The sequence below is a fragment of the Barbus barbus genome (genome assembly GCF_936440315.1).
Source record: "Barbus barbus genome assembly, chromosome: 14".
Lineage (NCBI taxonomy): Eukaryota > Metazoa > Chordata > Actinopteri > Cypriniformes > Cyprinidae > Barbus > Barbus barbus.
The window spans coordinates 3541556-3567727 of record NC_136742.1 but is presented as its reverse complement, the minus strand read 5'-3'; the positions used below and the strand labels follow the sequence as shown (position 1 = coordinate 3567727).

Genomic DNA, 26172 nt, shown 5'->3' with positions numbered 1-26172 from the left:
TGGTTTGCATCTTCTGGTGTAGCCTCTGTACTTTTGTTCATGAAGTCTTCTGCAAACAGTAGCTTGTGATAACTTCACTCCTGCCCTCTGGAGGTTGTTGCTGATGTCACTAACAGTTGTTTTAGGGTCTTTCTTTACAGCTGTCACAATGTTTCTGTCATCAACTGCAGATGTTTTCCTTGATCTACCCGTTTGAGGTGTTACTTAGTACACCAGTGGTTTCTTTCTTCCTCAGGAGATTCCAAATGGTTGTACTTGCTATTGCCAGTGTTTGTGCAATGGTTTGATAGATTTTTCATCTTCTCTCAGCTTCACAATTGCTCCTTTTTTACCCATAGACACTTCTCTGGTTTTCACGTCGGTTACACGTCTAACTAACTATAAATGCAGTCTGCACGGATCTGAAACTGAGCGCAGACATTCAGTGCTATTTATTGTTTGAAGAATCAATTAATAGGACACACCAGGGCAACAAAACACAATATATATATATATATATATATATATATATATATATATATATATAAATATGTAACTATCTATCTATCTATAACTATATATATATATATATATATATAAATAACTATATATACCTGTATATATATACTGTATATAACTATATTCTTGTTGAGAGTTGCTGAAATCGCGTTTGGTCTCATACTGTATCTCGTATCTTGTCAGTGTATGCACTTGCTTGGCCATTTTTAGTGATTAATAGGAAAGCGGGTTCAGCTGAATTCTAGCAGTGATTTGTTAGATAGGTATAAAAAAGGTTATTATACCACGGCAGCCCTCGTGTGAAGCCCTCTTAGTGTGAAGACCATCGACTCTGCCGTGCGGCTGGGACACCGGCAAAGGATATAAGTATCGCTTTTTATTTTTATTTTATTTTTTTTCATTTATATGTTTACTATTGAAATGTTGTTGTATGCATTTGTCAATTTTATTTAATTTCTGTATTTTCTTAAATAGGTGTGTATAGAGTATTTACAGAGTTAACTTTTAGTTTTAGTTACTTTTTCTTATTTGCAAGTCGCTTTGGATAAAAGCGTCTGCTAAATGACTAAAAGTAAAAAGTAAAGTAAAAGTAACTATATATATATACACACACACACATACATAAACAGTCTTAATGGTCAAACGTTTTCTGAAAATTAGCAGATGATTCATTCACATACATCATTGCTCTGTTTTTAACTGTTTAATAGTATTACAACCATGCCTACATTATTACAGCATTTTAAAAGTATGTAAATGTTTAATTCTACAGAAGCAATTCAATTTCTACAGGCTTCAGTTTTTTTTATTTGTTTCAGTCTAAGAAAATTTTTTGTACAATTTGTAACAATAGACTTTCTGAAATACATTATTTGGGGAACTGTATATAAACAATAAATCGCAGGATCTGAAAACAAACAATTTATAAACATGTCATATTTCACCCCAAAATGAAATGTAATTTTATTAATTATATTTAGCATAAAGAAAGCAGGAACATTATGTACAAATTCTTATTACATGCAAAACAATCTCATTACAGTATTGTGTCCAGATGAGCTGCTTTTTTTATTTTTATTAAATCTTCTTAAATTAAAAGGCAGTACAATTACTACCATGATGCATAAATACTTCACAATTAAAATAGTACATATATAATGACAGTATTAAGAACAGATTACAGTAATAAGAATTTACTTTTTGAGTGGAATAAATGTCATGAAACATTACAACGCAAACAAACAAACAAAAAAATCTTAATGGTCCAAAAACAGACTTTACTATCTTCTTGTCAAATATAATTTAGCATTTAGCATTTTTTGGGGTGAAATCAGACCAGTTCTTGAAAAGAATACTGAGATTTGCCCCTTCAGGTTTTGTTCTGCGAATACATCCAGAAATCTTTCCCCCTTCTGAAGACACAAAGCTCTGTACAGGAAGGACAAACAAGAGGCTTAGGGTGAGCTGGATCTGGATCAAGTGCTGTAGGAAGAGTTCATAGTTCGTAATCAAACTTATACTCGTGGGCCAAATAGATCCTGCGGAAAATGAGCGCAGCTAGCGCGAGTGTGAGGAGAACGATGAGGACGGCCGAGCCCGTGTGACTGGTGTCCTGCGGGGGGAGCTGGGCGGCAGGGGACGCCGTGAACGGCGGGTATCTGGGGGACTGGCCCTGGTTCTGCGAGCGCCGCTGACGTGGACTCGGAGCCGCTGGAACAGATGGACCCTCACTTGATGTCTGAGGAGCCACAGATGATGATTCGGCCTAGACCAGAAGAAAGAGACTGAAGCTGATTACAGAGTTCACACTACAGCTCTGGAGTCGAATGAAAATCCACTAGTTTCATCATCATCAAGTATTTTCCAATCCTCCCCGACAGCAGAATGAACGCTGTGAGAGTGCATGAGTGTTTGTCCCACCTGCTCAGCGGATGCTGTGTCCTCTGTGTCTCTCTCTGCTGTAGATGAGCTCTCACTGTTACTGGAAGCCGCTTCCACTGAACTGCCACTATCTGCAGCCGATGAGCTGGATTCAGCCTGATGACCGAGATTTTTCACAATAAAGTCATGAGAATTGGGCAGTAAATGTGCTTAACCATCACGAAAATTGTCACAATGCAAAAAGTCTTAATGGTCCTATACTGGCTTAAGGCAATAACATTACAGGTAATAACATCCTGCACTGGTCAGTTTTGAGATGTAGATGTTTATTTCATTGCACTTTATCTGTTTGCATCTGTAGATTTAAATTAAACATACATTGAAAGGCTATTTTTCTCCTGCATTGAGCTAGAAATCTCTACTTCAGCAGTACTTTAAAGGACCTGTGTGTGTTTTGCTTCAAGCGAGCAACCATGAATTTGTGTTGTGTTTTACTTTCTTCCTTCTTTTATTCATTCATTCTTAATTGAATTGTAATCATTTCAATAAACTATAGTTCATTGAACTATAACTATAGTTACCCATGATCTAACAACTTACATACACCAAACTTTGCCATTTTATTCCTATCTACATTCTGGAGCTTTTACAGAGGGGTTTGTTCATATGTCATTCATGTGATTTTATACAACATTTTATTCCTATAAACATGTTTTTTTCTGGAATTTTGTTTGTGTTGAGTGTTTTGTATATGTGTTGAGGAGTGTTGAGATCATTTTAACCATGTTAATGCAAACAGCATACATTTTGCAAAACATTTTTTTATTAAAATTGTAATATTTCACCTTATAAATCTATTTTACACTAGGCACTAAAAAACAGTTACACACAGGACCTTAAGGGCAAAAATGAAAAAAATGTCCCCCATTGACACCCATTAAAACGTCTCGGGTTACTTAGTACGTAACCCATGCTCTCCGAGTAGGGAACGAGACGCTGCATAGCTTGCATAATGGGAACACCCCCCCAGGTGTGACGATTGTCTGAAGTCCTTTTAGAATAACGCTAATTCATTGGCTGATGGCGCAAGATACTGCCTCTACGTCATATGTGATTGACATAGACCCACGCTCGTGCCATCTTACCTCTCAGATTTTCCTGTCGAAGAAGCAGGCCGACAGCAAGAGGAGCTTGGCAGCGGACGCAGCATCTCATTCCCTACTCAGAGAACATGGGTTACGCAAGTAACCCGAGACGTTCTCTTTCATAGGTTCACTCAACACTGCATAGCTTACGCAATGGGAACGATATACCACACACACACCAAGCTAACGCGCTGCCAGGTCTGGCCCATTACAGACCAGAACACTAAAACACAGCTGGCTCAAACAGAAAGAACCTGGGAGCCAGGAGCCCTGTTCACATCAAGATTATAGAACCTCAAAAAACAAAAGTATGGGGAGAGTACCAACCTGACCGCCATACAAATGTCCTCCAGGGGTACTCCTCTAAATAAAGCTTGGGAGGAGGCCACCCCCCTGATGGAATGAGCTCTGATGTCTAGAGGTGAAGGCGGACCACACACCTCATAGGCCAACGAAATAGCATCCCTAAACCAGTGGGATATTGTGTGTTTGACATGGCTAGCCCTCTGCGGCCTACACCAAAACACACCAGCAGCTGCAGGGACTTACGCCACTGACTGGAACGGTCCACGTACATCTTCGGGGCTCTGACAGGGCAGAGCAGATGAAGATCATCGCCCTCACACGAAAAGGAGGGAAAGAAAGCCTGCAACACTATCACCTGTGAATGAAAAGACGTAGAGAGAACTTTGGAGACATAACCAGGTCTAGGTCTTAAGAATGCCTTGACCAGACCAGGAGCAAACTCAGTGCAGGACTCGCTGACAGACAGAGCTTGCAAATCCTTTACACGCTTAAAAGAGGCCAACGTCAACAAAAGAGTAACATTTAGCATCAGAATCCTCTCGGGAGCTGACTAGAGGTTCAAAAGGAGGCTCAAGCAACCCCTTCATGACAACAGAAAGGCCCCAAGAAGGGAAACTAGGAGGACGAACCGGCCTCAAGTGCTTAACCCCACGCATCTAGGAGTCCCTTCGAGCAGCAATAGATGCAACCAGATGAACCGCTCTCAACTCCAGGCTGTTTATGTGCCAGGCGAGGTACATGCCTGTCCAGACACCACAAGCCGGCCTTCCCTCAAAGACCCCCCCACCCTGAAAGGGAAGCATCCGTCATTATCATCTGGCGATGGCAGACTACCCCCATTTCCACTCCTCTCTGGAGAAAATTGGGGTCCCGCCACACTAAGAGGGTGCGAAGACAGGTGCCTCACACTCGTAGTAGGCGGAGGGACGGCCAGGAGGGGCGAATACCCAGGGACTTCATCCACCAGAGGAAAGGTCTCATATGGACCAGTACCAAGGGAAGAACTGGGGAAACCGCTGTCATGAGGCCTAGGAGCATGCGATACAGGCCCACTGACACATGACGACCTAGCCCGAAGCGGGCAGAGCACGATTTGATGCTTTCGACGTTGGCAGGGGCAGACAGACCCCCAAAAATGTGGTCTGCTGGGCTGGAGCGAGCACGCTCTTCTGGCCATTCAGCCGGAGGCCAAGCATGCAAAGGTGGAGAAGGAGAGAGTCCCTGTGACGAATTACCTGCTCCCTGGAACTGGCTAGAATGACCCAGTCGTCCAGGTAGTTGAGGATTCGGATCCCCTGGAGCCTTAGCGGGGCCAAAGCAGAATCCATACACTTGGTGAATGTCCTTGGGGCCAGGGTCCTCCCCCCGAAGGCGAACCTGAGGAACTTCCTGTGTCTCTGAACAACCTGAATGCTTTTGAGCATCAGCATTCTGAATTTCCCTCTGTAGAGGGAGTAATTCAGCCTGTGCAGATCTAGTATAGGACGCAAACCCCCATCCTTCTTCGGGACTAGAAAGTACCGGCTGAAGAAGCCACACTTTAGGTCCGAAGAGGAGACCTCCTCTATTGCCCCTTTGAGCAGAAGAGAGGAGACTTCCTGTTGCAGGACAGAAACCTTGTTGGTGCTGTTCGCAGCAGTAAGAAGATCCCCGTTGAAATGGGGTGGGGGGTTGCGAGCAAATTGGAGTGTGTAATCGAACTGGATCGGACGAAGAATCCAGGGCGACACTTCCGGCAGGTCACTCCAGGCATGGAGGAAGGCCGACAGAGGTAGCAGAGTAGAACAGTTCAAGGGGGATACCAACACGGGGTCCCTGTTCTGAACGTCCCCCTGTAGGGAGGGACATGCATCCGGCCGAAGCAGAGGAAAGCTCACAGTGTCCTTGTGCATTGAGGCATGACCTAATGAGGCCGTAAGGGCAGGAGATACTGACACGGGGGGCTGGGGGGGGGGGCTGGGTGTCCCTTATCGCGTGTACAATGTCTGCGACCTGCAGCAACCCTGAGGGGAGAAAACCTGGAGTGTCTCCTACCTTCAACGGCCGCCGAAGAGGGGAAGTGGCCTGCACTCGGTGGAGAAGACAGATACGTTTTAGCTGTCTGTCGCAATCCAACGAGGCGGGGGAAGCTCTCCTCTTCCTGATACGTATATCAGGAGCAACCCGAAGAAGCCGCCACGGGGGCTTCAAATCTACCCATTTGCGGGGGCGCTGGTGAGTAGCGGACCAACCAAAGGCTCCCCGAACCGTGTACAGTGAGGGATGCACCGGATCGCTCACTCTATCGACTGGCTCTTTTCTGGGGGCAGGGCGCTCCCTGGAGGACGAAGCAGAGGCTGGTTAGTGTGCATGTGCATTGTTAAAAGCGCTATACAAATAATATTGACTTGACGTCGTGGCATGAACGGTTTAAACGCAGCCGACTGAGTTTTAGCAGCCCTGAACTTATCGAAGACGGTGTTAACCGCATCGCCGAATAAGCCAGAGCTGGAGTCCTGGCGTCGAGGAGGAAAACCTTCTACTTTTCCCTGATCTCTGTAAGATTCAGCCACAGGTGGCGCTCAGCCACCACCAAACCTGCCCTACTGCGCCCAACCGCCCGCGCTGTATGTTTAGTAGCAAGAAGGGCCAAGTTGGTAGCCCTGCGAAGCTCCTTAACAGCTTCTGGGGTCACACTATCCCCCTCATCAATCTCCTTCAGTACCTCCGCTTGGGTAGGCCTGAAGGATGGCCATAGTGTGGAGAGCCGCACCTGCCTGTCCCGCTGCCATGTAGGACTTACAGATCAAAGTGGAAGTGGTCCTACACGGCTTAGACAGAAGGAGAGGACGGGATTTCCACGAGGGGGCGGAAGTCGGTGCGCAGCGAGTGTCCTCAATCACCGGGACTGCGGCGTACCTCTGCTCCACAGAACCAGCGTGGTTGGTGAAGTCAGCGGCCACCGCATTAGTGAGATGGGAGGAGAAAGGCTGATTCCAAGACCTGAAAGGCAGCTTTCTCCTCGCCGGGCACGAACCAGAGCCACTGAGGAAACGCTCGTCAAGCTTAGATGACTGGGACTCGCAAGGCTCATCCAATCTAAACTCAACTTCTCAGTGGTGCGGGCTAAAACATCCACAAGCTCAGTATAGGCCGGAGAAGGCCGCGGAATCCTCAGAGTCGGAGGCCGCGGTAAACAAAATATCCTCCATCCCGAAGGAAACGGCTTCGCTTGCCTCCGGGCTGGGTGCAAGACAGCCGTAAGAAAACTCGACCGGAGAATTCACGCAGTGACGCCCAGGCAATGGAGGGAGAGGAAGTGAAAACTGCTCGCTCTCCATAGACTCGAGCTCCACATCCGAACTCCAGGACGCGGCTTCACGGAGGGAGAAGGCCTCCGGAGCGGAACAGCGGGTCTAAAAAAAAAACTGCGAGTCTAGCACGCCAGGTTTTTAAAGTAAAATTCTCGCAGTACTTGCAGTTTGAAATGCCAAAGATAGCGTCTCGCGCATAGGCCAGGCCCATACAGCTGACGCACTTACCGTGCTTGTCCTCACTCGCGATGAGATGAGAGCACGGCGGCTGGCACCGACTAAAGTCCATTCCACTCACTGCTAGGAGAATAATAATTCCACAGATGCGGTGGCTGAAATGGAAGAATCCAAGGCTAAAACGTCACCGAGAAATGGGCCAAAAAAAACCACGGGAAGCGAACGCTTCTGAAGAGAGGAAAATCTGAGAGGTAAGATGGTGCGAGCGTGGGTCTATGTCAATCACATATGACGTTGGGGTGGTATCTCGCGCCATCAGCCAATGAATTGGTGTGATTCTATAAGGACTTCAGACAATCGTCACACCTGGGGGTGTTCCCATTGCATAAGCTACGCAGTGTTGAGTGAACCTATGAAAGAGAACTACAATACATACTGTAACCCCAGTTCCATTTTAGCATATGCATTCCTAGTTGATATTAGGGATGTGCAACAGCGATCAAGTACTCGGCCATGACAGCGATGATCAATCATGAAAATGATGATCGTGGAAAAAAAAATTCTGATTGGTTATAGCGGCACCCTGAGCTCTGATTGTTTAGCTTGCAACAGCATGCAGTTCAAAGTATAGAAGTGAGAGGAGAGAAAAGCTTGGCTTTAAAGTCACGTAGTGATGTCTGGGTTAGCTACATGCATATCTGATTAATCTAATATAGGATGCGTTGGGATATTTATATTTATTTAACGTTACATGCAGCTGAATGCGCTGCATATTGCCAGTGTTTAGTTTCATGCTCAAACGCCCGATATTGGCTGAGTTATTTGAGATGGTCATATTGCTTTTAGATGTTTCTTTTTCAAAAATACTTATCCTATAATAATGCAGCAGTGATGTTTATCATCATATTTGTTCAACAATAGGCATACTTCAATTAAAATTGGCGATTTTAAGAATCACTTGATAATGTAGATGAAAATATAGCACAAATCTGCCATAAACATTAATGACATAAGCATTATAATGAGAACTTAATAGGATGTGAAATCTATAGTAAATTCCATCCTTGCCCGTGTTTCAACACGCTGTTGAATGCGCATCACAGCGGGAGCTCTTTCTCTCTCTCTCTCTCTCTCTCTCTCTCGCTCTAGCGCGTAACAATGTTCATTGGCATATGCAGATACAAGTTGTAATGTTACTTTTATGTTATGTATCTAAGTTATCAGATTAATATCATAAGAAGTGTCATAGAACGGGTTTCAGTTTATTGGCATAAAGTCAGCTTCACCTCAGGCAGCTATTCTTATTTAGATGCTTCTTTTTTAATAACATTGCTGCATCATAATCATAATCTAACATCTAATCATGTTTTCATAGATGTGTTTTCATGTCATATTTTTATTTTTAACATTCATTTTCATAAAATTCTTCAGATATTTTCATTATCTCAATTACGGCAATGCCCAACCCCCAACTCCCCCCCCCCCCCCAACCCCTATGATTTAATTAATTATATCGATGCAGTTCTAACACAGTATATGCACTTTATTAACATGCTTGTAGGTTAAGCTCGTGCGTCTCACAGCGGCTCCACAGAAACTGTTATCATTTACATGTGGAGCGTCTCAAACTCATCTCTGCATGTTGTTGTGAGTTTGTGTTTATTATAACCTTCATCTGGGAACGCAACGTGCGCCATTTCATCCGATTTGTGAGGTAAATCATTTATAAATCTACACAAACAGGAGAATACATCGCGATTTCAAAATAAAAGCTCAAACCCGCACTCTGAGTTTACATGATTTGATGTCCACATATTCATTTAATTACAGTGTCTGTAGCATCTCTGTCCTAAAGAAATGGACAAATATTAAAGATTAGGTGTACTTTTGAATTAAATGGTGCTTGGTCAATATTAAACAGTAATGTGTAAAAATAATAGTCAGGCCGTCGGCGCCCCTGCAGGCATTTGTTGTTATGCGTAATCTACATTAGCTTTATTGTTTAGAATACATTATGTATTTTAACAGTCTTGCTCAATAAAACCAAATGATTTCTTGCTTTTGATACTTTATTTGAACTAATTATTATTGCATCATTGCTATTATATATGTACTTTAAGTAATTTTAAATGCTATTGTTCACTTAAATCCATTTTTATTACCACAAATATATATATATATATATATATATATATATAATTATAGGGCCCTATGAAATCCGTTTTATTTCCAAATTCAGTTTTGTTAAATTTTATTAATCAAAAAGCCTGTCTAATTAATTGAGTTTTACAGTTTTATCTGTACCAAATTCTGTTTTCCATTATTTTATGGATTCCATTTTAATTGCTCCATTAAATTTTAATAATAAAAAGCATATCCAATTAATTGATTTATATATATATATATATATATATATATAAAGTATTTTTTCAGAAATACTGCACATTTACATTTTTCACCAAAATAAATTCTGGTAAATAATATTTCTGGTAAATACTCCTTTTAAAGTGTTTTTTGATTCTAATTGTATTATTATTAGACTAGAACACATGGCTATGTTGTCATTCTCACACTATAATACTGAACTTTGATTTCAGTGATTTGGACTATGAGATGGACACTTGCTTCTTGCACTCTATGCTGCACTTCACTTTTGCTTTAAAAAAGGATTTCATAAAAATTTAGATTTCATTTGGTTTAATAAAATATTTTTAAGTAAAAGTGTTGATTTGTTTTGTGGGAAATTAGTCGTTTAGATTAACTGAAACATTAGTCGTTAGATTAATCGAAATAAAAATAATCGTTAGTGGCAGCCCTAATGTATATATATATATATATATACACACACATGTAAAGCACCTTTTGTTCTTTAATATTTTTGTTTGTTTTTAGCTTTATTTTTGTTTTTCATTTTAAAAGTTTTGAAATATTGTTGTACGCATTTGTCATTTTTATTTAATTTCTTTATTTTTAAAATGTGTATAGGTAGTATTTATAAAGTTTTAGCTTTTAGTTTTGGATCTGTTTTCAGTTATTTTAATACTACAATTGATTGCTTCTGTTGTCCTCATTTGTAAGTCGCTTTGGATAAAAGCGGCTGCTAAATGACTAAATAATAATAATATACATATACATACATGTATATATGCTGTCAATCGATTAAAATATTTAAAATCGCATGATTGTCATGAGTTAACTCGCGATTAATCGTGACTTAGTCACACATTTTTATCTGTTCTAAATGTACAGTGGGGCAAATAAGTATTTGATACAAATTTCAAATTCAAATTCAAATTTTATTTGTCACATACATATACATACGTAGTACGACATGTAGTGAAATGTATTGTACGACTGTCCAACAAATTGTCCAACAAAATTAGAAAAACCTCAAGTTTACAAAAATACAAATAGAAAAAGTACAGTAAACATATATACAGAATAAACTAGCAATAAAATAAAATAACAAATAGATATGAGAATAAAAAATAGAATATGATTCTATATAGATTCTATAAAAAGTAAAGTGTATGTCAGTGATAAAGTGTCCGTGTGCTGTGCTGTGCAGTGCAGTAAAGTGTATAAGTGAGTAAAAGGATACTAAAGACAAAGACAAATGGTATGTAAGTCCCACTCATTTATCCTTTCGTAACCTTCTACAAATTAGTGCAGATTGTACTTGAAAAATGTGCAAAGTGGAAGTGTGGGGTGATGTGATTAGAGTGGAGAGTGGTTTAGACTCCGAATGGCCTGCGGGAAGAAGCTCCTCCTCATTCTCTCTGTGTTCGCCTTCATGGAGCGGAAGCGTCTCCCTGAACGCAGCAGAGAAAAGAGTCCATTGTTGGGATGGCTGAGGTCCTTCACTATCTTCCTGGCCCTGGTCAGGCACCGCTTGCTGTAGATGTCCTGCAGGTTAGGGAGCTCGGTGTGAATGGTACGTTCCGCTGAACGCATCACCCTCTGGAGGGCTCGTCTGTCCTGCATAGTGCAGTTCCCGAACCAGGAAGTGATGCTGCCCGTCAGGACGCTCTCGATGGTGCAGGTGTAAAAAGTCTTAAGCACCCGAGAGGGAAGTCTAAAGTCCTTTAAGCGTCTCAGATGGTACAGACGCTGCCTGGCCTTCTTCACCAGGGTGCTGGTATGACAGGACCAAGTCAAGTCCTGCGTGATGTGAACACCCAGGTATCTGAAGCTGTCCACTCTCTCCACTGGAGTCCCGCTGATCGTGATCGGCTGGTACGACCGCTCCTGCTTCGTACTGAAGTCCACTATCAGCTCCTTAGTTTTGCTGATGTTCAGGTGTAGACTATTCACCTGGCACCAACTCTCCAGGTTCTTAATCTCCTGTATGTAGGCCGTCTCGTCGTTGTCTGAGATCAGGCCCAACACAACAGTGTCATCAGCAAACTTAATGATGGTGGTGGAGTTGGAAGTGGCCACACAGTCATAAGTGTACAGTGAGTACAGCAGGGGGCTCAGAACACAACCTTGAGGGGCTCCGGTGCTTAGGGTGATGGAGGATGAGGTGTGTTTACCCATCCGTACGGCTTGCTGTCTGTCCTTCAGGAAGCTGGAGATCCATTGGCACAAGGATGTGCTGAGACCAAGGACCTCCAACTTGGAGGTGAGTGTGGAGGGAATTATGGTGTTAAACGCTGAACTGTAGTCCACAAACAGCATTTTTACATAGTTCCCTTTTCTGCAGTCCAGGTGACTTGTTGTGGTGTGGAGGAGGTGTGAGATGGCATCCTCCGTGGAGCGGTTATGCCTGTATGCAAACTGTAGTGGATCCAGTGTGTCTGGTAGTGATGCAATGATGAAGTCTCTGACCAGTCTCTCAAAGCACTTCATCACCACTGATGTGAGGGCTACAGGGCGATAGTCGTTTAGGCAGGTGGGCTGCGGTTTCTTGGGGACAGGAACAATGGTGGACTGCTTAAAGCATGAGGGGACTATGGACTGTTCCAGGGAGAGGTTGAAGATCTCGGTGAACACCGGTGCTAGCTGGTCAGCGCAGGCCTTCAGAACCCGACCTGTGATGCCATCTGGTCCTGCTGCCTTCCTGATGTTCACTCTCTTGAATGCCCTCCTCACGTCATGCTCCGTGATGGTGAATACGTTGTCCTCACCGGCTTCCTCAGCGTGCATGCAGTTAGCACTGCTAGCGCCGTTAGCGTGATTAGCTGCAGCCTCGAAGCGAGCATAAAAAGTGTTCAGCTCGTCAGCCAGAGAGGCGTCCGCATTCCCCGATCTGGAGGGTGGTGTTTTATAGTCCGTGATGGTTCTAAGTCCCTGCCACAGGCTCCTAGAGTCGCCATGTTGGAATTGCGACTCTAGTTTCCTCCCGTAGCGCTGCTTCGCCTCCTTCACCGATCTGCGCACGCTGTAAGATGCAGCCTTGTAATCATCCATGTTCCCGGTGATGAGCCCTGTGTTGTAGGCAGCGGAGCGGGATCTCAGGGCGTCGCGGATGGTTTTATCCACCCACGGCTTCTGGTTGGGAAACGTCCTGATGATGGTTTTCTGCACCGTATCATCCATTAGTTTCTCTATAAATCCCACAACCGCTTCCGTAAACAAGCTGACGTCATCAGAGCTGCGCCGGAACATGTCCCAGTCTGCGTCATCTAGCGCGTCCTGCAGAGCGGCCACCGATTGGTCCGTCCAGCGTTGGACCTCCCTCTGCACCGGGGCTTCCTGTTTCAGCCTCTGTTTGTAAACAGGCATGAGGAAGATGGCGGCGTGGTCCGATTTCCCGTACACTGCCGATACACTGCCGATTTTTCAAGTTTTCCCACTTACAAAGAATGGAGAGATCTGTAATTTTTATGGTAGATACAACTCAACTGTGAGAGACAGAATCTAAAAAAAAATCCAGAAAATCACATTGTATGATTTTTAAATAATTAACTTCCATTTTACTGCATGAAATAAGTATTTGATCACCTACCAACCAGCAAGAGTTCTGGCTCTCACAGACCTGTTAGTTTGTCTTTAAGAAGCCCTCTTATCCTCCACTCATTACCTGTATTAATTGCACCTGTTTGAACTCGTTACCTGTATAAAAGACACCTGTTCACACACTCAATCAATCAGACTCCAACCTCTCCACTATGGGCACCAAAAGAGCTGTCTAAGGACACTAGGGACAAAATTGTAGACCTGCACAAGACTGGGATGGTCTACAGGACAACAGGCAAACAGCTTGGTGAGAAGTCAACAACTGTTGGCGCAATTATTAGAAAATGGAAGAAATTCAAGATGACTGTCAATCTCCCTCGGACTGGAGCTCCAAGGTCCCCCTGCTCAAGCCAGCACATGTCCAGGCCCGTCTGAAGTTTGCCAAAGACCATCTGGATGATCCAGAGGAAGCATGGGAAAAGGTCATGTGGTCAGATGAGACCAAAATATAACTTTTTGGTATAAACTCAACTCGCCGTGTTTGGAGGAAGAAGAAGGATGAGTACAATCCCAAGAACACAATCCCAACCGTGAAGCATGGGAGTGGAAACATCATGCTTTGGGGGTGCTTTTCTGCAAAGGGGACAGGACGACTGCACCGTATTGAGGGGAGGATGTATTGAGGGGCCATGTATCGTGAGATTTTGGGCAACGACCTCCTTCCCTCAGTAAGAGCATTGAAGATGGGTCGTGGCTGGGTCTTCCAGCATGACAATGACCCCAAACACACAGCAAGGGCAACTAAGGAGTGGCTCAGTAAGAAGCATTTCAAGGTCCTGGAGTGGCCTAGCCAGTCTCCAGACCTGAACCCAATAGAAAATCTATGGAGGGAGCTGAGACTCTGTGTTGCCCAGCGACAGCCCCAAAACCTGAAAGATCTGGAGGAGACCTGTATGGAGGAGTGGGCCAAAATCCCTGCTGCAGTGTGTGCAAACCTGGTCAAGAACTACAGGAAACGTCTTGCCTCTGTAATTGTAAACAAAGGTTTCTGTACCAAATATTAAGTTCTATTTTTCTATTGTATCAAATACTTATTTAATGCGATAAAATGGAAATTTAATTATTCAAAAATCATACAATGTGATTTTCTGGATTTTTTTTTTTATATTCTGTTTCTCACAGTTGAGGTGTACCTACGATGAAAATTACAGATCTCTCCATTCTTTGTAAGTGGGAAAACCTGAAAAATCGGCAGTGTATCAAATACTTGTTTGCCCCACTATACCTTAAATTAATACTTTTCATGTTTTTAATACTCTAATCAACATGGGCAATGACAAATATGGATGCTTTATGCAATATATGTTTATTATTAGTGAAACCATACTCAACATAGAGCATGAAGACTAGCCGTTTCAAAGATCACAGATGTTTTTCAAAGAACTTGCTCATGTCTATTAGACACATGAAAAAAGAAATGCCAGGTTCCCATTATTTCTCTTTCTTTGCACTGAGCAATTTACTTACACAAACCTGTTTACATTTTCACAGGGCAGCTCACTTCTTCTGAACATGCAAAATGTAAATTTATTATTACATTTGTTTGCCTCTCTGTGTCCACATAGGCCTACTGTATTTTGATGAAGCTAAATTCTCAATAAAATGGTTTTCATTGATATATTTTACTGTTTCTGTTTTTAGACAATGGAATGAATATGAAATAGTGACTGAAACACGATCCATTAGGACTAAATAACCAGCTCTCCCTTCCAAGATGTTAATCTGCACAAAAATCCTGATTTATAAACCAGCCATCGTCTAATAAAATCAAATAGGCTATACATAAGATAAAGACAATAGCTGTGCTGTGATTTCGGCTGTGCTTGCATGTTAAATTAGAGAAGCAACATAATATCGGTTTTAACAAAAAGCGCTGTTCTTCTCAGCCGCTTGCTGAACAGAGCAGGTGCGGAGAAAGAGGTGAGTGCGCAGCGGGAAAGAGAGACCTCATGCTTGCGCGGCAGTACCGGCAAGTCTTGGTCGCTAGGCGCTTTAAAAAATAATAATAATAATAAAAAAAGTTGCTAAGTTGGCAACACTGTCAGAATCTCCATCCATTTCCATTTCTCCAACTATAGTAGTATGGGCTAGGGCTAGGCCATGGGTCAAACAGAAAATGTGCGTTGCATTAATCGCGCGTTAATAAAATTAGTGCCGTTAAAATGAATTTGCTTTAATGCGTTATTAATGCATTAACTTTGACAGCGCTAATATATATATATATATATATGTATAATTTTATGATATTTTAAATTTAGACACAAGGGTTAATGTAATCAATCAACAAAGGAAGTATGGTGATATGTTTTTTTTTTTTTTACCCTATTCACCTGCAATGTATTGCTTTACTTATCTTTACAAATATGTAATATTTTTTGATGTTTTGATCATAAATGAGTCTGACCTTGAAGTTGATCTGCTGTGCCAGTCTGTGTGCCTGAGGGTCAACAGGTCGCGGGTCACTGTCAGCAGAGAGCGCGCGCAGAGCGGAGCGCATACAGCTACCGCATGCGTCACAGCAGAAATCCTGAGACCTATGAAACACACACACATACAGAAGAAACACCTAAACAAACATCACTAGAAATGAAAGAAACCACATCAAACTGCCTGTCACAAACTAATGACCGCCACATAGCAGAGGGTTTCACACTAGGGCTGGGCGATATGAGCAAAAATTAATATCTCGGTATTTTTTGGCTGATTTGCGGTATACAGTATATATCTCGGTATTTTCTATGCTTTTGTATTTGGATTAAACAAATAAAGTGAATGTAACCACAGGTATATATTATGTTAAAAAGGGTTCAAATCACATTACATTATAACATTGCAATCTAAAAACAAAAATAATGCTTTTAAAGCAGAAGTTAAATTTACTAAACTAAAACTGAAAATAATAAAAAAGCACAGATTAATCGAGTAATAAAGCTGTTTTGATTACTCCATTACAGTCACTTTACAGTTAGTGCTATCATGCAAATGCACTTACTTGTAGGTTTAAAATTCGACAAATCACATTTGTTTATTAACTACAAATATTTCAGCAAAATGTATATTTTAGTCAGAGTTATTGTGCTTCTATTTCATTGCGCTCTTTGTTTGGCGTGCATGCGTGCGGCGGCGCTCGTTCTATGAAGTCTGTGAAGTTTAGCAGAGAATCGCAAAGCAAAAGCTCATGCACTTCTGACAGCAAAATGGAAATATTTCCATGGCTTTCTAACATTTACAGATGGAGAATATACATGTGGAATGTAAGTTATGCATTTAGGAAAACAGCACATCTCAAACACATTAAACAGCACGTCTCTGACGGGGCGAGCCGCTTTAAACTGAAACTATAAACTATAGGCTTCTATATCTTGAGTTTTTTTTTAAAGCCCTTCATATAAAGTTTGTCACGTTTAGAACAAATTGTATTATGCACCTTCTCGGCTATATTTTCAGATGCGCTCGTTTCAAACTGCTGTATATCGATATAAACGGTATTGCCTTATATCGTATCGCTTATAAAGAATATGTAAAACTGAAACAATATAAACTGGAAGTGAAAGTGCTGTGAGTCACAGCCAGAACATATTTGACATTTAACAATCAGCTGTGTAAATCAGGAGCTACAAGAAGTTGGTTGTACTTCTAGATGGCCTTGATTAGCTCACAAGCAGATTTTACTTTAATGTGATTCTGTGGAATTTCAATATGATTTGTGATAGTAATGAAATCTCTCACTTTTTTGGGAAATATTTGGATAGGACTAGAACAGTCCAACACAACAGGTTAGCTAGCAGAAAAGACACTTAAAATTCTTAACGCAAATCACATTTTCTGCTGCTCTGAAGGATCATGTGACACAGAAGACGAGTAATGATGCTGAAAATACAGCTTTGATCAGAAATAAATTAAAAAATGTAATCACATAGAAAATGGTTGTTTTTTTGTAGTTTTTGTAAGCATAAGACTCCTTTCAAATGCATTAAAACATGCTTTTGACCAGTAACGTACATGAGAACGTAAAGATGGTGGCCAGCTGTTGTTTTGATGTTGTAAGAACATGAGTCTCAGAGATCTGTTGTCACTGAGTGTTTGTCATGTGCTGGTATGTGTGATGGGGGTGGACGTTTAATTAGCACGTGTTGATTGCAGATACGGCGCTCAGAACAACAATCTGTCACTCATCTTCTTCTGTCTTCAGATGTATTCTTGTCTTTTGAAAGGACACAGCATGTCCACACTTGCTACAATGAGGCTTCAGCTGGATTTGATAATGACTTTTAAGTCTCTAGGGCAGTTTGTGGTTGTTTCACTATAATGTGGCATCTAAACTCAAAACACCCAAAAATGATGAACATCTTACTTTTTAGCGAGAGCTCTTCTCTCCTCGGGAGTGTAATCCAGAGATCCTATCGCTCCTTCACCTTTAGTTGGCATGAATCCAATGATTGCTATCAAGGCTGTCCGAACTGACACAAAAACACAGAGAGAAACATACATAACAGAGGAATAACAGAGGACGCTACAGAATCAACACTGGACCAGATGCACTGTAAAACTCCGTATATAACTGTGTATGTCACACAGCAGCAAGTGGTTTCATTTCATGTTGAGAACATGTTTGGATCATATTACAGTTGGCATTCAGGAAAAGAAGACTATATTAATTCAATTGCATGGAGATACCCACTACTCCATGATGGCTGCCATGTCTCTGGATGGTGACCGGAAATGCTCAGGCAGATCTTCTTCCCAACTTCAAACCGTCCATTAGGCTGGGGATAAGAGAACGTTTTGTATTAATTAAAAGAGAAACAGAAGGACAACAGAAAATGATAAGGGGAAGAGGAAGTCAGCTTATAAGCCATGACAGAAAAACCATCACTCAGAACCTCTTCCCAAAAAACACTACCTAATATAAGGATGTGCAAAACTACATATTGTCCATATCAAGTCAATGGTTTGCCTAGGTTATTATCGTTGACAAAAATTTTAACTTCGTTTATTTCAATTAACTAAAATGAAAACAAAAGTTTGCAAAAGAACCAAAAACTGAACTGAATCTACAAATATGCTGTACAGTGCAAACAGAATTGCAAAGGAGAGTTTAGCTTTCATAATTTTGAATAAAGTTGGATTGAAAAGTTCTGTTTTTGACTGTTAGTGTGTTTGATATAAGTCAAAGTTGCTGAATAATTAACGCTCTGAGTGGCAGAAGCTGCAATCATGTACTAGTAAAAGCAAATTTACAGCCCATTATATTGAAGGCAATTATAATGTGATGGGATTGAAGTTTAACCTTAAAAGGGGTCATGAACTGAGAAATTAAAATTCCCTCTTTTGACAGATAAGAGGTCATTGCACTAAAACATCCTGTAAGTTTCAGAACTCAAAACGTTCTCGTTAGTCTAAAACAGCTTATATTGAAGGCAGTCTGCCAAAATGACAGCTTGTGGAATGCTCTACTCTATGATGTAATAGTGTGGATAAGCACCGCCTCCACAGAAGAAGATCAACACCTGCTTCGCTGCCTGTTTAGCCCCGCCCACTAATTTGCACATGTAGTGTTTAGGAGAGAGGCGAATGCACAGGTCTACGCAGAAACCAAACCATAAAGATGCTCTGAAGACAACAAGACGCTGTGCAGTGTCAAGCTGTGGAAAAACAGTCTTTGCGTTGCCTTCCTTCTGATCCCAACATTAGGAAGGAGTGAATGAATTTTGTATTTGATGAAGATCCAGACCGCGTCAGTAAGAACTTGGTCCTTTGTTCACTTCATTTTACCACGGATTCATTTGCAAACAAGGAACAATTCGGCGCGGGATTTTCAAAAAGACTGAAACTGAAAGACGATGCTGTGAGACTACAAACCCGATTCCAAAAAAGTTGGGACACTGTACAAATTACGAATAAAAAAGGAATGCAATAATTTACAAATCTCATAAACTTATATTTTATTCACAATAGAATATAGATAACATATTAAATGTTGAAAGTGAGACATTTTGAAATGTCATGCCAAATATTGGCTCATTTTGGATTTCATGAGAGATACACATTCCAAAAAAGTTGGGACAGGTAGCAATAAGAGGCCGGAAAAGTTAAATGTACATATAAGGAACAGCTGGAGGACCAATTTGCAATTTATTAGGTCAATTGGCAACATGATTGGTATAAAAAGAGCCTCTCAGAGTGGCAGTGTCTCTCAGAAGTCAAGATGGGAAGAGGATCACCAATTCCCCCAATGCTGCGGCCAAAAATAGTGGAGCAATATCAGAAAGGAGTTTCTTAGAGAAAAATTGCATAGAGTTTGAAGTTATCATCATCTACAGTGCATAATATCATCCAAAGATTCAGAGAATCTGGAACAATCTCTGTGCGTAAGGGTCAAGGCCGGAAAACCATACTGGATGCCCGTGATCTTCGGGCCCTTAGACGGCACTGCATCACATACAGGAATGCTACTGTAATGGAAATCACAACATGGGCTCAGGAATACTTCCAGAAAACATTGTCGGTGAACACAATCCACCGTGCCATTCGCCGTTGCCAGCCTGCAGTCCAGATCTTTCACCCATAGAAAACATTTGGCGCATCATAAAGAGGAAGATGCGACAAAGAAGACCTAAGACAGTTGAGCAACTAGAAGCCTGTATTAGACAAGAATGGGACAACATTCCTATTCCTAAACTTGAGTAACTTGTCTCCTCAGTCCCCAGACGTTTGCAGACTGTTATAAAAAGAAGAGGGGATGCCACACAGTGGTAAACATGGCCTTGTCCCAACTTTTTTGAGATGTGTTGATGCCATGAAATTTAAAATCAACTTATTTTTCCCTTAAAATGATACATTTTCTCAGTTTAAACATTTGATAGGTCATCTATGTTGTATTCTGAATAAAATATTGAAATTTGAAACTTCCACATCATTGCATTCTGTTTTTATTCACAATTTGTACAGTGTCCCAACTTTTTTGGAATCGGGTTTGTATGTTAGATCCGACAGTAATGTCCCAACAAGTGTGAGTAACTGTTTTTATTATGTGGTCACTATTGCTTTGTCTGTTAAACAGATCATTTGATATGAGTATTTATGCATTATAACCTAAATCACAGCAGCATCCATCTATGAGGAATGTACGCTGTCAAACACACAACTATAATCCAATCACAGCAGTGGCGTTTACTTCCGAGTCTACATTCCGTCACGCCTATTCAAACAGAGCCTTCTGATTAGGAGGTCAAAACAGGCCAGAAAATAACCTATTACTTCTAAATTATGATGTTTTTGATGTAAAAATCTTGATAACATTATAAGCGGACCTCAGAGAAGAGTACAAAATAATTTTTTTAAAAGTCAGTTCATGACAACTTTAAAGGAAATTTACATAATATTTTGAGTGATGTAGTTTAAACAAAATAAATCCTACTTATACACCATTGAGGCAAACTAAAACTAGCCTGAAAAAAATCTAAATGATGTAAGACGCTTGTACAAAAAGTTAGGGGCAAGTCCACAAGACAATATGTGACCAGTCTTAAGTGTAAATTTTTCGAAATTGAGATTTATACATCATCTGAAAGCTGAATAAATAATCTTTCCATTGATGTATGGTTTGTTAGGACAGGACAATATTTGGCCGAGATACAACTATTTGAAAATCTGAGGGTGCAAAAAAAAATAAAAATCTAAATATTGAGAAAATCACCTTTAAAGTTGTCCAAATGAAGTCCTTAGCAATGCATATTACTAATCAAAAATGAAGTTTTGATATATTTATGCTAGGAAATTTACAAAATATCTTTGTGGAACATGATCTTTACTTAATATCCTAATGATTTTTGGCATAAAAGAAAAAAATTGATAATTTTGACCCATGCAATGTATTTTTGGCTATTGCTACAAAAAAAACCCAGCCACTTGAGACTGATTTAGTGGTCCAGGGTCACAAATGTTTTTTCCTCGGGAGTGTTTACATTTGTACACTACAAAACTCTCTGACTTGAAAATGTAGGCTAAATGTAATTTGTTCACTATTTCTCAAATGTGCAGAGACAGGTCTGTCCCAATACCTGACATACACATTTCTTGCATGTGGCCAAGTGTTAAAATGGACGTAAAGACCCCAGGCCAATGTAGCTCTTTTGATTACCCGATGCGACACGTCTGTTAATTTAATTGTAAACTGAAAACATCTGCTCTATACAGTATGAGCTGCAGAGCTGCTCACAGTGCAGCAGGAGTCAGGTGTAAAGATGTAAGACAATAATCTTTTCTTGTAAATGTCACACCAACATCACAAATTCAAAAGGGAAAGTGAAAGAGTCCAAAGCTTCGCCCACCCCCAGCAATTATCAGCAAAACCGGTTTTGTTTGCCAGCTATTCACGGTCATTGCCATGGTGGTACACAATTATACAGGTATACAAAGGTGCTGTAGATTGAGCAGAAAACATAATAATTTAGCAGATGTTCAAGAATCATTAATAAAAATCTGGTTACAGTATTGAAGAACAGGAGTTTGATATAGCACTCACACATACTGTATGCATATGCACAAATATACTGTATATACAGTATGATGAATTTTACACAGTTATGCAACTGAACTGAATCAATACTCAACTGACTTGCGCTGTAGAATGACACTATTGACTTGTTAGAGCTGCTTTACAGCAGAATGTGAATTTGATGCTATTGTGAAGCTGCTGTGAAACGATCTATAAAGCACTTTAGAAATAAAGTTGACTTTCTGACTTGGCTTGCCTTGTATGCATGTTCAGTGTAGAGATAGATCAATAGATAGATAGAATTCAGTGTGTGTGTGTGTGTGTGTGTGTATACATACACACAGAATATGCATATAAGCCAAGTCAGAAAGTCAGCTTTATTTCTAAAGCGCTTTGTACAATATAGATACAATGAAAATAGATATACAAATACATACATATATACAAGGGGGTAAAATGTTAGTTTTGATTAAGTGAACAAATTATGCTTAGTGTTTTCACACATGATCACTGTGTGTAGGTCGCAATAAATGCATGTGGCATTTAAATGGCCGTGTTTCCCAAATTAAATAAAAGAGCTGTTAATTTCGAATGATGTGTGTAATGTAGAGAACTGTGTTAAGAGTTTTGCAAAAAGTTTGTTTTACAATATCAAACTGAGTTTAAAGCACGTAATGTGCTTGTAGTTTTGCAGACTTGGTCTAAAGATTAGGTTTATGATTGAATGGTTCCACTAAGTCGGCCTCAAGTATCACTTTTAGTGTCTAAGTGTCTAAAAAAACTGTAATACATCTGAATGCTGCTTTAGATGCAACTTCTGTGCCACTCCTGCAGTGCAAAAAATGGATTTTGTTGAACTGATTTGATTTGGCCCTAGAGTGTCTTATTATTCTAACTGAAGTTTAATGTAAGAAACTGACAGAAAGATGATGCATATACTTTTAACTGTAAAAATGCCCCTGGAAATCAGTTGAAGAGGCAAATATCTCAACTTAATAAAAACGTTTCTATCACTGCTGTGAACTGACCACTGCTCAGAATATGATGTACATAAAAAGCTTCAGGAGTCGGCTGTCAAAAACACACTCCTCAAAATACTGTCTCATTATCGGTATGGAGTGGAGGCATTAGAAGCTGAGCTGGTTTAAGCAGTATAGAATCTGTCTTACAGTGAGCAGAATGATGCTGGGGGGCTTCATGGGGTATTCAGGGGGCAGCACAATCCGACCGTGATACACTCCGCCATCAAAATCAGAGTCTGGAGGTCCTTGAACGGAGAAGTGCCACTCAAACAGGTTATCCTGATGAACACAGGACAATCATATCAGGTCACTCACTCGGTGAGGAGTATAAAAACAACATGAAAACTAGCCCATACTGATCATACTTAAAAAAAAAAGACTTACAACGTATCATTAATAAGACAATAATAACAATATTTAATGATATTAGCAGTGCCTCACCTCCAGTGGCTGAGCGTGATAATGTTCTGTCGGGTCCCGGAGCTCTGCTGCTTCTTTCATCAGCCTCTTCACAGCTAAGAAACATTAAAAACAGACCTGTCCTTGAACTGTGCTCTTATGTCAATATCTGCAACAAATATTCAATATACTGACTGACTCTCTGGCCTCTGAATGGACCGAAAGCAAGGCCTGGTGCTGGTGACTCTAGTTTAAAATGTCTATGTTTTACAGTAGACTGGTTTGTATATTAGCCTCACGTGAAATTATGTGCAGACCAAACTGAATAATTCATTTGTAGTGTTTGCAAAGGCAAGCATCGCTACAGTATTTCACACTAAAATACATGTATTCAGTTTTGTGCATGCACTACACACATGAACGATTTCTCAAATCATACGTGCTTTCGCTTTACTAAGTTATCAGACTTCGACAATAATAAAGCAAAAGGACAAAAATCCCGCATAATATCAGAGATACTTAAGAGTGGACATTTTTGACGTGGGATCGTAAGTAACCACCTAGCAACCACTCACAATACTCTAGCAACTACTAGAGATTCAAACCATGCAAAAGCCCAAATAATTAGTAAAACAAAGCCTATAGCAAATGACTCAAACTAAAATTATTGCCAGACAAGTATGCAATAAAACAATAAAAATATGCCTAATCAATAGAAAAAGAAAAAAACAATTAACACAATAGCAAAAAAAATTGTCTAAAAAACAAAAATAGCAAACACATTATACTGCGGTGTCCTACTGACTCATTTTTGAAACTAGAAAATGTGTGGCACAAAAAAAGTACTGGCATAAAAATGTGGGTAGCATATCATATCATATCATACCATGTCCAAAAAATCTTAGCATATTGTTGGGCATATAGAGTTTATGATAATGTTATTACATGCCAAAGTTTGAGTTCAATTTGTGTTTACTTAGGATAAACTATTTGTGTTCTGTGTTGGGTTGAACTTGTTAAAATGTATAACAAATGGTATTTGACTGGCAGTAAAGTACAGCACAAATGCTTCTTCTTCTCAAACACTATTGGAAGCACAATGATGGGGTTTAGTTTGATCACAGATTCAAGGCTAACAATAGCAAACAGTTACAGTGCATGAATGAGCTCTGACTGAGGCTAAACATCTAGTTTAATGTGTGTATAGTCTCATATCATGCAATTAAAGGCGTGACTGATTTTGATGAAGGAAAGATGTGATGACATACCTGGACTCTTCAAGTTATATTTGCTCTCCATGTCTGAAGAAACCTCACGCTGGGCTGATATCTTCTGCTCTGTGTGTCTTTGGGATTTCGGCCAGGTGTTTATCTAGAGCTGTAATCCTGTTGAAACTGTCCAGATCAATGTTCTCAGATGTCACATGAAAAAAAATGAAAACAGGAAGTAAACTGACATCGCCCCGTGACGTCATCCACTGAAAACCAAATATGGCAAGCTGGGTTAACATTAACATAAAGTTAGTTTCGGATTTATTGGATTATTCTAGTTTGATGCAGTCGGATGGCCTTATTCTCTTTCTCGATTTTTATAAAGCTTTTGATTGTATTGAACACATTTATTTTCCGTACCTTAGAGATGTTTGGATTTGGTAAATAATTGATGATACTATAGCCATGTTTATAGGGGTATTAATAGTTCTGTGATTGTAAATTTTGACACTTCAAAGAGATTTGACATCTATCGCAGAGTTAGGCAGGGCTGTCCGATCTCCCCTTTTGTGTTTCTTTCAGCCACAGAGCTACTTTGCCTGAGCATTAACCACAATGAAAAATTGAAAGGAATCTCTATTTTTGACAAGGAGGTTGAAATTGCGCAGCTAGCCGATGACACAACATTGTTTTTGAAGGATAAAAGGCAATTACCTAAAGCTTTGGGGTTAGTTGAACAATTTTCATGTGCCTTTGGTCTAAAAATTAACATTTCAAATTGCGAAATTATCCCAGTTCATGATATGGATAACACATCTTTAGAAAATATTCCAGTTAAAAACTGTGTAAAATATTTGGGTATTTATATTGCTAAAAACCCAATAACCAGACATTATTTAAATTTTTTATGAGAAAATGATAAAAACAAAAAACATATTTAACATTTGGCTTCAGAGAGATCTTTGGTTGTTTGGTAGAGTCATTTTGTCTAAGGTAGAGGGACTCTCTTGCTTTGTATACCCTGCACTTTCCATATTAATGACAAAGCTATAAAGGAAGTTAATAGATTATTTTTGGATTTCATCTGGAAAAAAATCATCTGGAAGTGTGTCAAGTGAGCAGGTTGACGATTTAAGTTGCTGTACTATTTCTTCCAAAATTCTGCTATGAATTACTTCAAAAACAGACATAGTCACTTCTTTTTGAAATTATGGTCAAATCTGTGTGACCTTTGCATAACTAGAAGATGTACCAATCTACTTTCTGATATTATTGATCTTCTTAGAAAAGAAGGAAGCAAACTTATTGCATTGTTTGTCGGAGAGCATTTCACTGGGAATCTGACTTGGGGGGTTTGTCAGTCTCGCCACAATAGCAAAAAGAGTGCGAGTGTTGTTTAAGTTACTGTTTATAAGGTTTGAGAAGAAGGTCTGTCTAGCTGTGGCTAGTTCCACAGTGAAAGCATGAAGGCAGAAGTGCTGTTTAGACACTTCAGGATTCGCAGATGGGGGAAGCGAGCCAGCGCGCTCGTGAAGCTTAGACAGCGTGGATTCCAGACAGCACTGCCTAACATCCATCTAGTGAATCTCCGCTCTCTACACAACAAAACGGACAAACTCCTTCTACTTTTCCGGTTAAACAAGGATTTTTCAAGCTCTGCTGCTCTGTGTTTCACTGAAACCTGGCTAAACGGCGCCATTCCAAACAGCGCGCTTCATCTTCCAAACTTCCAGCTGATCAGAGCAGATCGCGACGCAGAATCAACAGGGAAATAGCGTA

The 26172-nt window shown here is 40.4% G+C and overlaps 1 protein-coding gene across 1 annotated transcript; it reads right to left on the bottom strand.

The window, feature by feature from the left end:
* Window positions 1-896: 896 nt before the first annotated feature.
* LOC306880165 (ubiquitin-conjugating enzyme E2 J1-like) lies at window positions 897-24648 on the bottom strand. The gene is made up of 8 exons (XM_079433496.1): window positions 24451-24648; window positions 23225-23298; window positions 22931-23062; window positions 17943-18027; window positions 17616-17721; window positions 15666-15795; window positions 2419-2535; window positions 897-2263 (listed from the first exon to the last, which is right to left on the bottom strand). Exons 1-8 carry the CDS (start codon window positions 24479-24481, stop codon window positions 1994-1996), a joined length of 945 nt encoding a protein of 314 aa, XP_079289622.1. The 5' UTR covers window positions 24482-24648; the 3' UTR covers window positions 897-1993.
* Between the last annotated feature and the right edge of the window lie 1524 nt (window positions 24649-26172).

Excerpts from the sequence above, each read along its gene's own strand:
- LOC306880165 (XM_079433496.1), bottom strand. The coding sequence starts at position 24,481 with ATGGAGAGCAAATATAACTTGAAGAGTCCAG. Across the intron at positions 23,063-23,224 it reads ATCACGCTCAGCCACTGGAG|GATAACCTGTTTGAGTGGCA; the intron begins GTGAGGCACTGC and ends TGTGTTCATCAG. Across the intron at positions 17,722-17,942 it reads ATGGCAGCCATCATGGAGTA|TTCGGACAGCCTTGATAGCA; the intron begins GTGGGTATCTCC and ends TTTTTGTGTCAG.